The sequence below is a fragment of the Scardinius erythrophthalmus genome (genome assembly GCF_964197995.2).
Source record: "Scardinius erythrophthalmus genome assembly, chromosome: 14".
NCBI lineage: Eukaryota > Metazoa > Chordata > Actinopteri > Cypriniformes > Leuciscidae > Scardinius > Scardinius erythrophthalmus.
Genome location: NC_138234.1, coordinates 25342898 through 25360183, shown reverse-complemented (window position 1 = coordinate 25360183; position 17286 = coordinate 25342898). Strand labels below are relative to the sequence as shown.

Here is a 17286-nt window from a genome sequence, read left to right as displayed (position 1 = left end):
AGCTTCGAGCAGCTCTGCCCCCAGATCTCACAATTAAAAGGGTAAGCAGATTAGCAGGCATCTTTTAAGCTTGAATAGAAAGAAAACACTCAGTCGTTTTAAAATGTTTTTTTCCCCCTCACTCTTTTTTTTTTTGCAAGCCACAAATAGCATTACATTTCATGCCACTTTAGCTGGCAAGAGCCTTAAAAAAGGATATACTTTACAGCAATGATATGCTTCTTAAAAGTATCACACTGATCATTTGCTGCCTGTGAAAAGAGAAACCCAATAGTTCACATGTACCATGGAAGTTAAGCGTGCATCTGTCACGATTACAAGTTGAGGTAGCTAACAAGGACCTGCATGAGTTTGCAGCGATATGCTAACACATTTGATCATGTACACGTATTTATATTACTAGCATATTGGCTGTTTATTAGTACTTCTAACACACATATTAATGCCTTATTCTGCATGACCATATTCTACATCTCTAAACCGTATATATATATATATATATATATATATATATATATATATATATATATATATATATATATATATATATATATATATATATATATATATATATATATATATATATATATAAAAATCAGCCTGTATTTCTGTCTCAATTTCTTATGACATTTTAAGATGGTTCGGTTAAACCCTCAAGCATTGCATCTTTTTGTTGTTGACAACATTTTTCACCAAATGCTCCTCGTTCCAAATTTGGAGAAGTGCCATTATCTCCTCCTCTGTGTCATAATGTGTCATTAGCTTTTAATAATGACCTGTGACGCCCAAAAATGCAATCACGCTAATGTCAAAGTGAACCTGAAGCATGTTGCATTTATAAGTCATATATGAAAACATGGAATTAGTGATTTTGTGGCATTTGTACAGCATAAAATTTGAATAAGCATATGTAATTAGGTTTAATTAATATTAAATAATAGTGACAGGCCTTCTGAAAGATAACAATACTAATCAACAACTGCAAAATAAAGGTGAATTTGATACATTTGAGTAACTGGTGTGGTGTAATACACTAATTCAGGCAACATTATGGGAATGGGCTCTCCAACAAACATCAAACGCTGATTATTCCCGTGTTTTATCTCAATGTGTGACAATTTGTCAAACGTCTGTGTGGATTCATTTGCATATTTTACATACACTTATAGATTTCAGAAAACAGCTAGGAAACAGCAGAGAGAATGAGAGAGAGGAAAAAAAAAATCTTGAAGCTAGTTGAGGTGCAACCCAATTTCACAGCTTCATGATTGAGTGGAGCAGCATATGGATGTCGGCTATGTGACAGTCCCGGCATATCACTGTATATTAGCGCAGTCTGTCACAATACATGTCCAATTGCGAGAATGTTTATCAACTGTCTTCATGTGAACGTTTTTTTTTTTTTTTTGCATACCATTTGGTTGGGCTCATAGCTAGCATGCATTGTCGGGAAAGAAAGCCAGCGTACCACAAAGAGAATAAACAACATTCAAACAATCTGCCTCGCAAATCACACCTTAACTCCTGACTCAAGGGTAATTTATATGCACAGTACAGACGACAGGAGGGAGGCTGTTTTGGAGGTATTGCCAAGCTCGCTAATCACATCAGTCATCAAACTGCCTTATCTCAAGCTAGGCTACATCTCATGGACATTAAAATGTCTTTACCTCTTAAAGGGGGGCAGCCGCGACTCCGGTTCGGGTGCGCGAGGAGAAAAGCTGGAAAGGGGCTGCAGCAGGTAATCACAAGTTGCAAACCATATGCTCGCACCATCTGCCTCACACATAACACATACACGCATCTAAAAATGGGCTAGCTTGCAGGAAAAACTCAATTATCTATTAAAGCATATGACAATTAGGCACTGGACAGAGAAGGTGCTTTTACACGCATCATACACTTTTACAGCACCTATGCCTTCAGGCAATCAGTAGTCACCTCTGGGATAAAGACTAAAAACACAGAAACATGCCAGTTCTTCTGAACTCTGATCCAGAGAAATCCTGATACCAAGAAAAGGCAAGACAACAATTCTCAATTTGTCAGATTCATAAGCAAATGACTCCCATGAGCGATTCTTTTAATGAATCATTCTAAGTTACCAGCTTGAATCAGTCATTCAGTCAATCAGTGATGATGAACACTTCACTGAATGAATGGATTACTGAAACATCTGACTCACTCACTAAACTTACTTATAGTTGTGTTGAAATTGACTCAAATTATGTGTATTTACAGTATGATTCATGGCACTTAAATCTGGATTATTACTGACTGTTCATATGACAATATGTAGTAAAACACATTCACCAGAGCAGGAGAATCAACATGTGTCTTTGCATGTAAAGGAGGCTTTAGACTTAAATATGTGAAAGAAAAAACTATTCAGACACAATTCAGCATGCAAATGTGAGTAAGTGTGGTAAGAATGAGATTTGTTACACGTAAATGTTTTGAAAATGCATGAAATTTAAAAAAAAAATTCTGTGAGGTCCACTTACAACATTAGTCACAAATTGGTGTGATATACACAAAAGTTCAGTTTTTTTTTTTTTTATTAATACTTTTATTTAGCAAAGATGCAAAAACTGATCATAAGTGACAGTTAAAACATTTATAATATTACAAAAGATTTCCATTTCAAATAAATGGAAATAAAAGAAAAGAAAACACACGATGCAAGCATAAGATACTTCAAAAACATTTTTTTAAAAATTGTACCGACCCCAAACTTTTGAACGGTAGTGTAGGATTTAATAAGCATTTCTCACAGGAAAAAATGAATGGTTTGAGAGTGCTGGAGTGGGGGAGACGAGAGAGGCGTGCTCACATACTTCACTAATGACAGTACTGTATGCTAATTCCATATGACACTCTCTGAATCAGAGAAGGAGACGAGAACCAATCGAGTGAGAGAACACGGTTCCATGTGTGACAACAAAGACCTCATGGATGAGTCACATGATATTCAATGACAAATAGCACAGCAAAGCCCTCACAAAGACATGCAGTGGGGACTGACCTACATTCAGTGATGAAAAGTGGGCTGGAGCCCAAAAAGAGGCCAGCACTGTGACACAAAACTCAAAAAATTGCCACAAGTCACTCTGCACATGAACATTTTTAGCCAAGATAGGCCTATATTGTAATGCATGAAAAATGAGATCCGAGCTAATGTAGCAAGTCTAGCCTGCTCTTAAGGTTACTGGGAAACTTTTCCGATATCTTTGAGGATAATCATTAAACTGTTCACCTACAAAAGTAAGAGTTTTTAGGGGGGGGATAAATCTTTATTTAAAAAAAAGTCTTGAGTCTGTCGACAAGAGAAAAGAGCGTTTGCTTTGACGCGTCCAGTTTAAACAGCTCATTTGCATCTCTGTAGTCTGTACAGACTTCAGAAAGATCCCAGCGTCGGAAACAAGTGGCGAGTTTATTTTAACGGCGTCCCGGATTGCATCGGAAGAATATGTTTGTTCTGAGCATTTGTTTTTGTAAACGAGGCACAGTGTAATAGTAGTTCGCATAGATACTTTGGTTGAAAGATTAAGCTGTTTTGGATCTGACAGCATCATTACAAATGCTGTAATGTTTTATATGGATAACGTTTTCAGATCACGTGCAATAACGAGTATGACAATACAGACATTTGGTTCAAAGCTACACAAGAAAAGCCTACAGAAGAACCTGTGCGACTTTTAATGTGTCTTTGCTCAGAGCTGGCCTTATAAGCATTTGTTGAAGTTAAGGCAAACTTTCTCTCTAAGTTCAGACTCAAGTGTTTGAAATGACACGACACAATAATCTAAATCAGTGGGATTAATTATTTACCACATCCTCACTTTCGATGTCATTACACAGCTCCAAAAATAGACCTGCCAAGAAGTCTTTCTATGTTCTTGTAGACTGACTTGCGACGGTGCACTTAAACGAGGAAGTCTGGAGAGCCGTGACGAGCCCTGCGGTAACTGCCTCTCAGATTACACCGATCAGCAGATTCGTCCTGCTGCCGTGCACACGCAAAAACATCAGTCCTCACACAGCAGAACACGTCCTGTGTAGCCTAAGAGGGAGGGTGTGTGTGGGGTCAAACCACCTGAGAAGAAACAGGCCGACTCCTGCAGGGCCTGACTGTTCCCGTCACATCTGCTGATCTTCACTCGCCAGCACCGGACACTACATTACCAGCCTTGCCATCCAACTATAGCAAAGAAGCTAAAACAAAACAAAACTACTTGTCATCCAACTATAGTAAAGAAGCTAAAGCAAAACCAAAACTACTTGTGTGTCAATCAAAATCATTTAAACTAAAAAAAACGTATTTGAGAAGGTTCTCGAAGTGTGCGGCACTTTTGCGGCAACACGTAGGAGTTTAGGAACAGGTGATTGCGGAACCATCCAGCGCTGGTGAATTTGGCAAAACTTCCATCGTAATAATAAATTCATATATTCACAGCCCCAGTGGAACGGCTTCAGACTGTTCACAACTAACGAGACTCTTCAGCGCGGCAAGGAAAGAAAAAAAGCACAGAGAGTTTCATGAAGTGAAAATCCATAACTTGCAGAACTGGAGGTCAATCTGAATTCAGTTCTAAGCAGGGGTGTGTGGGATAACTTATTCCGTGGCTTCAAACTAAAGCTTTTTTCCATCATTAAGCTGTATTTTTCGGGTGATGCTGGCAAAGGGGATCCGGGGAGACTTGATGAAGTTGCACAAGTATAATGAGGGCAGATCAAACCGAATTGAATCTGCATGACTATAAAGGAAAAGAAAATCATGCGCAAACTACCCCTGTAGCCGTTATGAGTAATGACCAATCAACACCATCTTAGGCACAGCGGCATTGTTAGTCTGACAGCGGAGCCCCACCAAAGTGTTAGCTGGCGCTGAACCCTAGACACAGCTGAGCGCCAATCAGATTATTTAACAAGGTGGGGGTCAAATGGCAAAAAAAGACCCTTGGCTCACAGACCTGTCAAAAGCTGCTATGTGAAATTTGAGGCAGGAGAATAAACGTGCTAGGACACATTTAAAAAGGTAAAGGTACAGCTGCAGGTACTTTTTAAAAATATTTATTTAGATGACTCAAACTTCGCATGAAAAAGTCAAACTGGTTAATCTTGTAGTCCACAAATGTAGCTTGTGTCTAATCTCTAAAGGAAAAGTCAAAATTGCTGCGGTTTTGTTTTGGCACCTTATTATTACCTTACAATTAGAGGTGTTAGCTACGGTAAGAATCATTATCAGTCACATTTGAGCAAAAATAGCCAAATTTTGTAGTGTAGATACAGGTATGCATGAAGCACAGCTCACACAGAAGTCACTTTCAAACCAAGCAGCTTTCTGTTTGTCAACTTGAACCCGTTGCAAATTCTGTAGAGGGTAGCCCATGTGCAAAATTTTAGATCACATATATTCCTATTAAAATGACTGGATTTCACCCACAAAAATATGCTGAATAACAGTAAATGTGACCGTACCATAAATTTAAGAATCCCGTATTTACAGACCAAAATATCCAAGAGACTTAAGGGTGGACTCTTTAAATTTGGCCCCCCCACCCCGCATCATCTAGTTGACTTCTGCACAAGCAAGGACCACTCACATTTTCTACAGAAAAATACATAACTTAATAGCACTATGTCTAACACCTAGTCAAACTGGTCCTTAACACCATTGAAAAAGTGGCCTGTGCGAAAGAGAAATAAAGCTGTTGGTCATCGCTGGAAAATCACTTTGCTAATTGCAGTACAAGTGTAGTTGTAAATTTCAGGTCTATTATTTTTATTGCTTTATTATTGGGTGCAATCTGGAAGAAAAGAAGAGGCAAGACAGGTAGCATCTGTCTCCACCTACTGCCTTGGCACAGTCAGCATCATCTGCTGGCTTTGGCACAGGGCATGAAAAACATCAATGCGGCTCACTAGTGCCAAGCACAAGCATGGCAGTCATGCTTAATCCAATCTGGCAAAGTATTCATCTTCTAATGTTAGCTAAAATAAGTCACCTACTCTGCAGTCTCTGGGCCTGTCAACCCCAGACCCATGCTGGAGAAGAAAACAATGGCATTACATTTAAAACCATTTGTTTCTGAATTTTATTTATCTCAGATGAGCAAAACTACATATTTTCAAATTCGACTTTGGTGAGTTGACTCACAGTACAGGACTGTACACAACAAAGGTGTCTTGTCATCTGTCTTCGTCTTGTCATAGTTAACGACGACGAGCTGACGAGACTAAGCTACAATACATTTGTTCAAGAGGAAGTCCTGACCTACAGTGAAAACATTTTCTCTCACATAAATTCCATTTATACCATCTGCACTGTGAATGGCTGGATTAGTTCCACCTTGTCATTGCATTGCACAAACTACAAGATCATGTGGCAGTAATATCAAACTGGTTTTTTAGATATTGCAGAGCCTGTGACTGCTCGAGACTCAGATCACGTCCCTGGCCTGCTCATACCTTAACAAGCATTGGCGACCGCATCGAGCACCGATTTGGCCACGATCCAGGGGTTTTGTCGCAGACCTTGGACAGCAAAATCCAGCCAAAAGTTGTGTAGTGTGAGCTTAAAGAAGCTCTGCATAATTAGGCTGTTCTGAGTGTCTAACGCCAGACTACACAATATCTTTTCTCAGTTATGATAGTCACTGTGTCAGATTATGCGGTTTTCATGCTGTGGACAAGAAACACGTCAGACTACACGTTGCTTTCCAAGACCTTCGTTCATCTTCGGAACACAAATAAAGATATTTTTGATTAAATCTGAGAGTTGTCTAACTCCTCCATAGGCTTCTAAGGGACTGAAACTTGCTGGCCCAGAAAATGTATTAAAGACATCGTTAATATAGTCCAAGTGACTCCAGTGGCTCAATCTTAAGTTTATAAAGCGACGAGAATACTTTTTGTGCGCAAAAACAAACAAAAATATCACACATAGGGGTGTAACGGTACGTGTATTCGTACCGGACCGTTTCGGTACAGGGCTTTCGGTTCGGTTCACGTGTGTACCGAATGACTGAATGCAATATTTTGTGTGCCGAACATAGGTACATTTTCGTGTTTCCACACGAACATATTAAGTGGTGGAAGCCTTCGCGTTCAGCGCAAATCCCGCCCTGCAGCTGATTCTAAAGTTTTACCAGAGCCCGTCTGGTTTTAGTTTTACCCGTCGTCGCTGTAACCTAAACCAATGAAATCGACTGCAGGGCGAAAAAAAGCTTTTCCGGTCCGCCTCCGTGTGCGCCGCCGCACTCTCCGTTCCGTGTGTGTGTGTGTGTGTGTGTGTGTGTGTGTGTGTGTGTGTGTGTGTGTGTGTGTGTGTGTCTGTGTCTGCGCGCTGCGCTCTCTGCTCAGTGTTCAACTCCGTGTTTGCGCTGCGCGTTCTGCTCTGTCGTTAACGGCCCAAACACTCCAATCATGTACCGATCACGCACTGGAAAAGCAAAGTCCCTTCAAATAAGGTGAAATTTCTCAGTAGTAGACTTCTGTTTGCTGAGCTGGTATCGTCACACTAGCAACAATGGTAAAATGACCTGCTCTGATCACATGCTCTGGTAATAATAGCTTTGTAGGAATATATTTTATTTTGATAATTAGTAAAAAAAAAAGGGAAAAAAAAATCTTAAATTGATTGTTGATTGATTATTGAAAAAGAATAATACATTGATATATATGTGTAATATTATTTTAATATAGGGCTATTTTCTGTTCCTTTTTTTCCCCGTTTCATTTAATTAGGTGATTCTAAGTTTAATTATTGATGATTACAAGCTTGGAGGAATTGCAATTAATTACAGCAAATTGTACAATTAAAGTTATTTTTTTTCCCAGTCTTAATTTTTAAATATGAGCAGGCCTACAAGCTGGGATTGGTAATGCTGCACTGTAATCATAGTTATTTATTTATATTTTTCATTAAATTTAGTATGTGATATTGGTTTGAGACTGAGAGTATTTTATTAATTGGAGAACTTTGCAGCAGTATTTTATTTCTTATTCTTTTTTTTATTTTATATATATTTTATTATATTTTATTAAAAAGTGTTTAAAAAAAGTGTAAACAAATTGTTAAAAAAAAGTTTATAGTAATAAACAACCTGCAGTTTAATGTTTGCATTTCTTTCCCTTACTGTACCGAAAATAAACCGAACCGTGACTTTAAAACCGAGGTACGTACCGAACCGTGATTTTTGCGTACCGTTACACCCCTAATCACACATGACCAGCGTCGGCCAATAGTGACTTAAACACTACGCGAAAAGACTTGAGTTCCAGAGAGAAGGAAATGAAAAGTGGAATAAAGTCGTTATTTTTGTTTGTTTTTGCGCACAAAAAGTATTCTCGTCGCTTTATAAACTTAAGATTGAGCCACTGAGTCACTTGGACTATATTAAAGATGTCTTTAATACATTTTCTAGGCCAGCAAGTTTCAGTCCCTTAGAAGCCTATGGAGGAGTTAGACAACTCTCAGATTTAATAAAAAATATCTTAATTTGTGTTCCGAAGATGAACGAATGTCTTACGGGGTTGGAACAACATGAGGGTGAGTAATTACTGACAGAATTTTCATTTTTGGGTGAACTATCCCTTTAATGCTAATTCCAGTAAGTGCCATCATTCGCCAGCATTTATCTTTTTTCCCTCTGTTGTGGTCGTTCCTCAAGAAAACATCATAAACTTTGCCATAATTCCATGAACCTTTCCTCCATTGCATAATTCCACCTAACAGCACAAATAAAATCATCTCTCTTTCATTTTGGCATGTTTGAAAGCTGTGTACGGAAGAGCTTCTGTGCTCCTATTGGTCAACATCCTAGATGTGGCCGAACCAGTCGTGAAGTAACGAACGAAAATGAAACATGCTAGTCGTTCTGTCGGGATGTCATGAAGCACTGCAGAAGCAGCGTTGGTTGTGATTCACTATGACACAGTATACGAGATAAAATGATCGATTCTTCGTCCCGACACCCATTGTCGTTTACGAATCACCACGACACCCTATGTCAAACGAATCGGGATGATATTGTGTAGTCTGACCTCGACATTAGTGGTTTTCACATACACTACCTTTCATAAGTTTGGGGGCAGTGAGATTAATTGACAATGTTTAATTTATTATTCAGCAAGGATGCATTAAATTGATCAAAAGTAATGGCCTAGTAAAAGACATTCATAATGTTATAAAAAGATTCTATTTCAAATAAATGCTGTTCTGGTAAACTTTCCATTCATCAAAAATCCTGAAAAACAACAACATTGCTTCTACAAAAATATGAAGCTGCACAATTGTTGATAACTCAACATTGATAATAATAATAAATATTTTTAAGCAGCAAATTAGAATGATTTCTGATGGACCATGTGACACTGAAGACTGGAGCAATGATACTGAAAATTCAGATTTGCCATCATATGAATGAATAACATTTACATTTTTAAATTGTAATAGGCTAATATTTCATTTTAGAGACGTTATCGGCATTAGAGACGAATCTTACCGCCGCCAAACTTAGTGTAAGATACTTTTTAACTTTTACTTTTTAACACACGATGTGCAAAATACTGGAACAGAATTAGAAACACGTTTTAAAGTATATTTAAACTTGACACACCACCTTCAGACACACCGCTCAAGAGCAAGACGCAATGCAAAGGTTCAGTGTACTGTTGTAGTAGCGGAGACTTAACTTTAAAAAGCGCAAGTTTCACTGTACACACTAACAGTGTGAAGCTATTAAAACACCACCAACAAAATCATATCATTATTTTCAAGCATTTGAAAAAAACTACAAAAAGTAGCAGGATAACGTGACATGTTCTGAAACTAAGATGCATCACTACTAGTAGAAAATGCACTCAAGAGTAAATTTGTGTGGACAAAGAGGGAAACGAAAGATGACACAAAAGCAAAGGCTGGTTTCCTCTAATCTGGTATCTAGTAATAAACTCAACAACACAAACTGAACACAAACAAACATCTCGCCAGTAGTTCCTGTAACTCAAAGTAAAGCAAGACCACAAGATCATGGGTTGGATTCCCAAGAAATCCACACCTTAAATGCAATGTAACTCACTTTGGATACTAGAAACTAAATGCAATGTACTTGTAGGTTCGCTTGATTTTGTCTGACTTCATTTTTCCTCAAGGGAAACTGACCTGTATGTGGGCCGATCGAATATCAAATTAGACTAAATGACACATGAGGTGAGTAGAGAGGCAGAATGTCTGATGAGATTCAATGAATCCCCTTGAATGCCTCATATTACCACAAATGCTCTAGAATCACCCCATTTGGCAACAGAAATATGTTTCAGGCGCTATCCCGCAGGTCCACCGTGTTTGAACAGAACGAAAAGCATGAAACTCAAGAACTGAGCAGTCAATCACATGCTTTAACTGGAAATGGGAAAATATTCGTTATTTTGTAAACCACAACATTAAATTTGCGACAAGATATCGTATGCGGATGACGCCGTGTGTATGTTATCCCAGGCTTGAATTGTTTCCTGTCCTTGATGAACTTCTGTTTGGCCTTAAAGCCTCTTAGAACGAAGCTGCAGTTCTGAGAGTCGGGGTCAGGAAATGAGACGAACACAGACATAAGATGATGAGGGAAGTGGGTTGTTATAGCTTATTTCAACTTTCACGTCAGCGGCTGGGCCGGGAATATTTTCCATTTTCGGTTAGAGCAACAGCTGCCTCTGGGAACCACCTGCTCCTCACCCCTTCAATGTCAAGCAAAAAGAGTAATGATAGTTTCAGGATAGGAACAAAAATTGGTGGTATAAGTTATGCTGAGCGTATAACAAGCAATTTTTCATATCCGTTTACCTCACATTGAAATGTTTCTTTCTGTTGCTTAAAAAGGTTCATAATGGTCTCACTTCACAGCACGAGCACAGCACAGCAGTCGTTACCTGGTCCGTTAAAGATGCGTGGTTTCTGTTCAACCTTGCAAAGCTCAAAGCGTACAGACAGATTCACAAACCAAGATCGATATCACAGCACATTAACCTAATTCTTCTTACACCAAAATGCATCTGCAGGTTTTTCTGAATAGCTCAAAGCAAATACAAACCAAGTGCGTGCTGATCTAAACTGGAAACGCACACAAGCAAGCCCATCAGAAGTGAATCTGATCACCCTAAGAATCTACAGCAATAACTTCCTTCCTGTGAATCCCCAGACACTACACACGTAATTTAATCATCCATTTCAAGCATGGAAAAAAGCTAAGCACATCAGCTAAAAACAAGTCACACTTTTAAAGCTGTCAAAGTTTCACAAGAAAGGCTTTTAGATGGTACAAAGTTAGATATATTTATCATGATTGATGATAAACTTAGTGAGACTTTGGTTAAATTTGGATATTAGCCTTTTTTGTTCAATTTTCCATTTTGTTTTTACAAATTTTCAGAAAATGAAGTAAAATAGCTGGTTTAATTTCAGCACTTTTATTTTTGTCTCAGGATACATTTACACGATGTGCTAAAAACACACAAAAACGTTTCGTGTACAGACGACAACATTGTCAAAACGTAACCCATTCACACGGACCTGCGAAAACGATTAAAAACGCTGTAGTATTCATGCCAGGCCAGTAGTTGGCGATATCACTTTGTAAAGTAACACTCCGCCCTCAAAACGCCATTGTCGTGTGAAAGAATGGCCAAAAACGCATAAAATGTTTTCCATTTTTAGTTGAAAAAGGTGTTGTGTAAACAGCCCCACAGTTGCCACATTTTCCGATGTACAAAAACAGAAAAGATTGTATATGTCATCACTGACACAAAAACTACAACTAAGACAAAATTATAATCAAACTTCATTTGGACAAACTATCATGATGCCAAACATTATCACTTTAAAGCCATGAAATATGAGCATTATAAGTAGAGATGCACCGATTACAATTTTCTGGGCCGATTCCGATTTCCGATTTTTCATTAAGTTTGACCTGCCGATACCGATTTTAGCCGATTCCGATTTAATTTTTTCTAACCACTTTACAGCACACACAAATATTTATTTTATATCTTTTCTGTAATAGAACATTTAACAATTTGCATAGTACATATTTTTTTGAACAGATAAACGCTATAAAATAGAACTATATAAATTACTCCAGGTGTGGGTAATTCAAACATCTAAAGTGCAGTGTTATAGAAGAACAATTTCCTTTTCACATTCAATATCCAATAATTTTTTATAAATGTATTTAGCAAACTAAACGTCTGTATGAAAACAGGGAATGGCAATAAAATTATATATAAATAAAAAATAAATAGCCTTGCAGTATAAAGATATTTCTCAAAGCACTCACACACAGGCCTATTGCAATCACTTGTACAAACTGAATAATAAAACAAGTTTAAATGGGTACATTTTCTATAAATATTAGTCTTCGTTTTCTTTTCTGACATAGCCTACTCCAGTTCTTGTTAAAACACGCAAATTCTGTGCATTTTGGGCGCTTTTTTGTGAAACCCTATTTAGGCTATTTTATCCATCAAAAGTGTGCTTTCCCTTTAATAGGCCTTATGCCCAGCTCCACTACTTCTACTACTAAGGTCAGGCACACCTGGATTAATCAGTTTGTCCAATAATTGCAGACAGGAAACAAAGGAGCTGGCTGAAGTTCAGGAAGTAGTGGAGCTGGGCATAAAGCCTATTGAGCGCGAGCAGTGCAGCAAATAGACTCGGCGCCGAAACACGCGCTTCACTGCTCGCGACGCTCCTGCTTGACGCTCACGCGCTGCTCCTGCTTCCGTTGTGAAAGCACTCATCGATTAACATGCACGCTGAAAAAAAATACGCGCTTGCGGTCTGAACGGACGTAATTCACGAGGTTTCCTACATGCGTGTTCCGTCCGTGTGCACGTGTGATTCTGATGTTGCGCGATGTTAATCATGTGGCGCCCGAGCGCATTTGACCGGCATAAAATCGGCATTTGTCAGACTGACCGGCCGGTCGCCGGTCACGGCCGATCACGTGAAAATCGGCCAATTCCGGTCACCAGCCGATCAATCGGTGCATCCCTAATTATAAGCCCGAGTAAACATGGATCCCTTTCATGCCATTTCAAGTATGCTGACAGCACGGAAAATACCAAAAAGTAGGCTAATTTAAAATAGAGGTTCAAGAAAGTCTTTCTAATGTAAATACTTGTGTGTTTTGGAGACAAAAAAGGCACAGGTCTGTTTAAAACACACTTGCATATGCAAAATATAAACATTTTGAAATGAAGGCTCACCTTCATTTTCAGATGATGGACATGCAACCTGAAGTGCCAAATCAAATGTTCTCGCAGGATTCTCGCTGAAAGAGGAAAAACAAGCCCAATTCACAACTTAACTTAAGTTAGTGAGTTAACTTAAGTTCACTTATAAACTAACATTTTGATATTATTTACCAAACCAATGTAACTTTCATTCTTCTGTCGATGACAGGAAAATGACAGTCTCTATCTCCATTCACTGCTTTTGCATATTTTACAACATCCTAACATCTGCTTGTGTTCCACTGAAGACAATGTTATACACGATTTATTGTTAAATTTGAGTTAACTAACGTTAAAAGCTCGACATGTCATTAGAGACTAAAGTATGTAGTCAGTTTTCTCTTGTGAATTCGCAATATAGTCATAATAATTACAGTATAAATCCATAGATGCTAATAGAACGAGATGTTAACGTCGTCTAATTCCAGCTGAATGAAATATTTGCAGCTGTCAAGTTTAAATGTCTGTAGAGGAATGAGGCTAGGCTAGTTAGCACATCTATGGTAAACAGCTAACCGGTCAGCTGGACCTGTCATCTCCTCTCATTATTAGCCAAATGAGCTAACTAACCGATTTACAATAGCCGCTATCTTCATTTTGATCGTATGAGATACTTTTATTTACAGAGACTGATAACGAGTGCCGCGACAAATCAGAGGAATGTGTAAGTTAAATAAATGTGGACTTACTTTATCCTGCTGTCCATGGCTAAAGCATCGCGTCAGCAGCAGCTCGCGCCGACGGCGGGAAAATAAAACACCGTAGCGCACTCCGAGTCACGCGCGCTGCCTGCGAACCTTCTGGATCCGCGGCTACCTGACGGACGGTCGCGGAAACTGCTGCATTCCTCTATCTGTCGGCGCGCGGGCTCCCCGCTGACGCTTCCTAGACGCGCTGCTGACCGTTTCGGTTCCCCAGGCTGTGATCCTGCAGTGAAGCACCAGGAAGCACCTGGGTCACGCGAGTATACGCGCGTGCGCGCGCGTGTGTGTATTTCAGTAGGATTGTGATTCCAAGAAATGAACACTTAGTCATTATTTATTCGCCCTCTTGTTGTTTCAAACCTGCATGCGTTTCTTTTTGCTGTGGAATACAAACTGAGATGACAGCACCAGTCTCCATTCACTTTCAATGGTGACTGAGCCTGTAAGTCCTTAATACTGTAGTTAGCCTAACTTATTTAATATCTGTTTTTGTGTTCCACAGAAGATAGAAAGTCATTAAGGCATTAAGGTTTGGAACAACATGAGGATGAGTAAATGTCATTTTTTAGTGAACTGTCCCTTTAATTGCATCCTTCAGAGCATTGTTTTTCTTTTGCATGCATAGGCATGTCTACTGATGCTAGCTTGCATACTATGCATGTATGTATGGTTTGCAAATATCTTCTTTATATTATTACATCCTTAAATGTTTCTGAAGAGGAATGTTAACATCTATAATGTTTAAAAATAGGCTTGTATAAAACAGGACCTGTTTATAAGTTAAACACTCAAGTTTTAGTGGTTGGCTAAAGCAAAGGAAGTATAAATTCACACCACCCACTTGTTTTAAAAAAAATAGCTTGCGTTTCTTGTGGGTCAACGCCTAGTAATTTAAACCTGTTGCAATTCAAGGACATGAATTTATTTGTCTGTTTCCTGCGGGGGAAATTTGTGGTGATTGTAGTGGTCAATGAAGGGGACTCTGCTACTAAACATGTCACTGGCTTGTCATTTCGAAGTGAACTGCTGTTATCTCTGCTGATCTGTTTGTGGTTGTAGTTACCCCTTTTGTACTCTTTTCCATTGTTTATCCTCTGCCCCAGTAAGATGAATAAGCACACTATATTCTATACTAAGGAATTGAATGTGCAAGCCTGTTATAGTAGGTTAATATGCAGTTAAACAGGCAAAAGTCAACTATTTAATGATGGCTGATGAACTATAAATGCCTGAACTGTTCTTAGAACAAGGAAGTTCTTCATAAATGTCAAGTCAGTGAAAAACGTATCTCATTTTATTGGGGCAAGCTGTCATGTGTTTTAAATGTCACATATATATATAATGTCATGAATTTAAATGTAATATTTATAATTAATTTATATAATATTTATATATTCTATATAATAATTTATAAAATTAATTTTATTTATAAAATTGCTGATTACAAATTGTGTTGGCCAAAACAACTGTATAGAGACCAGATTTTGCAGGCTATTTTACCTTTTACATCTGCTTTTTAAAGAATTGTTTTTGATTTCATGATTGTTTAAATCAGAGTTGAATTTAGTTAAAAAAAACTATAATATGCAGATTTCATCGAGGAAACCTATAAAGGGGCATGTTGTGTCGTCGTGAACTGTATTTTTTCACCTTGATAACAACAGAAATTTTCGACAGTCTTTAATGTAGCTGCCTTCACATAAATGTACTTAATAATAATAATAATAATAAAAAAAATGTTTTTTTAAACCTGAAATACTCACTGTATTGGAGTTAAAAGTATGGCAACACACACTTTCCCCTGCTGTAGTTCTACTGTCCAACAGAGGGGGCGCTTAAATGCATCTTGTGCACGCAACTGTTTCAGAACATGAAAAGCACAATGAGGAAGAACACAGCGGTGTTTTGTTTGGTGGTTTTTAACATGTATCGGCAGCAGAGCAGAGTGTGAATATAGTTCTTTGAACCACAACAACATTTTGTCCTGTAGGCAGTGGTTGTTGTGAGAACTGTCTCTAGGTAGGCAGGCTACTGTCAGAAGTTTGCATTTGTCTGCAAGCAACGTCGTAACAGGACATTTTAGTTTCCCTTGTTATCACGAGTTATGCGGCTGCTTGGTTCATGTATACTTTTAAGATTAACAAGTTTTAAACGCAGTCGAACGAACATAATAATGTTAAATATGGTGCACAATAAGAGAACGCCGCGTTCATATTGCAGCGCACGCGAGAACGAATCAAATTCGAATTCTCACGATAAAAACACAACCGCGTCACGTGAAACAAGCACGCTTTCAGATGACGACAGGTTCATTCATAAACTCCATCTGGACGCATGCAAGGTAAGAGCAAAATCAAACGCTTATATAAACTGCACTTCTAGCAGCTGGTGTCACATTTAAAGAGACTCGTGTAGATACACAAACCTGAGCCAGTGTATGTGAGGGAACCTAACCAACATAGATGGTCCAATATTAGCAACTAGGCATTCCTACCATTGAAGATTCTACATTTTGCAATTTTAAGGATATTTTTACATTCTTGGGGAACTAAAAAGAACACACTAGACCTCTAACTTGCAGACTAGTAAGGCTACTTAAGTGTGTGGAAGACTGGGTCATTTTTGAATGTTCCTTTTGGCTGTCAGGAACTATGTAGTTTGATGGCCGAGAGAAAGTTATGGAAGACCCGTAGAGTTGGAGGATGCACAGACAGTGTCAGCTTCACTATGGAGCCAAAGGATGGCATCTGAAATGGCATGCCACAAAAAGCGCCTCGGGCCCTTTTGGCGTCGAAGGCTGTCATAGATGAAGCCAACGCTCTCTGAGGAAGAGTCAGAAATGATGCTTAAGAAACACGTTTGCATTGTGTTTCTGCTGTATTTTCATAAATGACTTGTTAAATTTCTAGGAAGTATTTAAGTGGATGTAAACTTAACTTTATTAGAATAAAGTTTATTATAGCCTAATCATTTAGAAGTTTAATATTTTACCATGAAATATGTTCTTTACGGAACACTGATCCTTGTAAACAATCTTCTCAAATTTGAGCATTTACAAACAGATGATCATCTGCAAATTGCATCTGTTCACAGAATCAGAAAAGAACATACATTGACCCTATAACCGGCTACAATGTGTTCACTGAGTTTGCCCATAGGAAAAGAGGAAGATGCTGTGGGACTGCCTGTAGACATGTAAGCTTCATATTTTTCTCGTGTATCTTTACAAGAGGACTGAAAGAAAATGTCAGTCAGTATTGTATTAATTTTATAGTAAGTATTTTTTATT

At 38.4% G+C, this 17286-nt stretch overlaps 1 protein-coding gene across 5 annotated transcripts in view; it reads right to left on the bottom strand.

Moving 5' to 3' along the window:
- Positions 1-14261, bottom strand: part of dennd1b (DENN/MADD domain containing 1B) — a 93852-nt gene extending 79591 nt beyond the window's left edge. For 3 of the 5 annotated variants that reach the window (XM_081385274.1, XM_081385275.1, XM_081385276.1), the window contains exons 1-2: positions 13983-14261; positions 13267-13331 (exon numbers count right to left, since the gene is read on the bottom strand). In XM_081385274.1, the coding sequence (XP_081241400.1) occupies positions 13267-13331; positions 13983-13999 (82 nt within the window). In that variant the 5' untranslated portion in view covers positions 14000-14261. The remainder of the gene's footprint in view (positions 1-13266; positions 13332-13982) is intronic. The other 2 variants (XM_081385277.1, XM_081385278.1) reach the window with 2 other exon arrangements.
- Positions 14262-17286: the final 3025 nt, after the last annotated feature.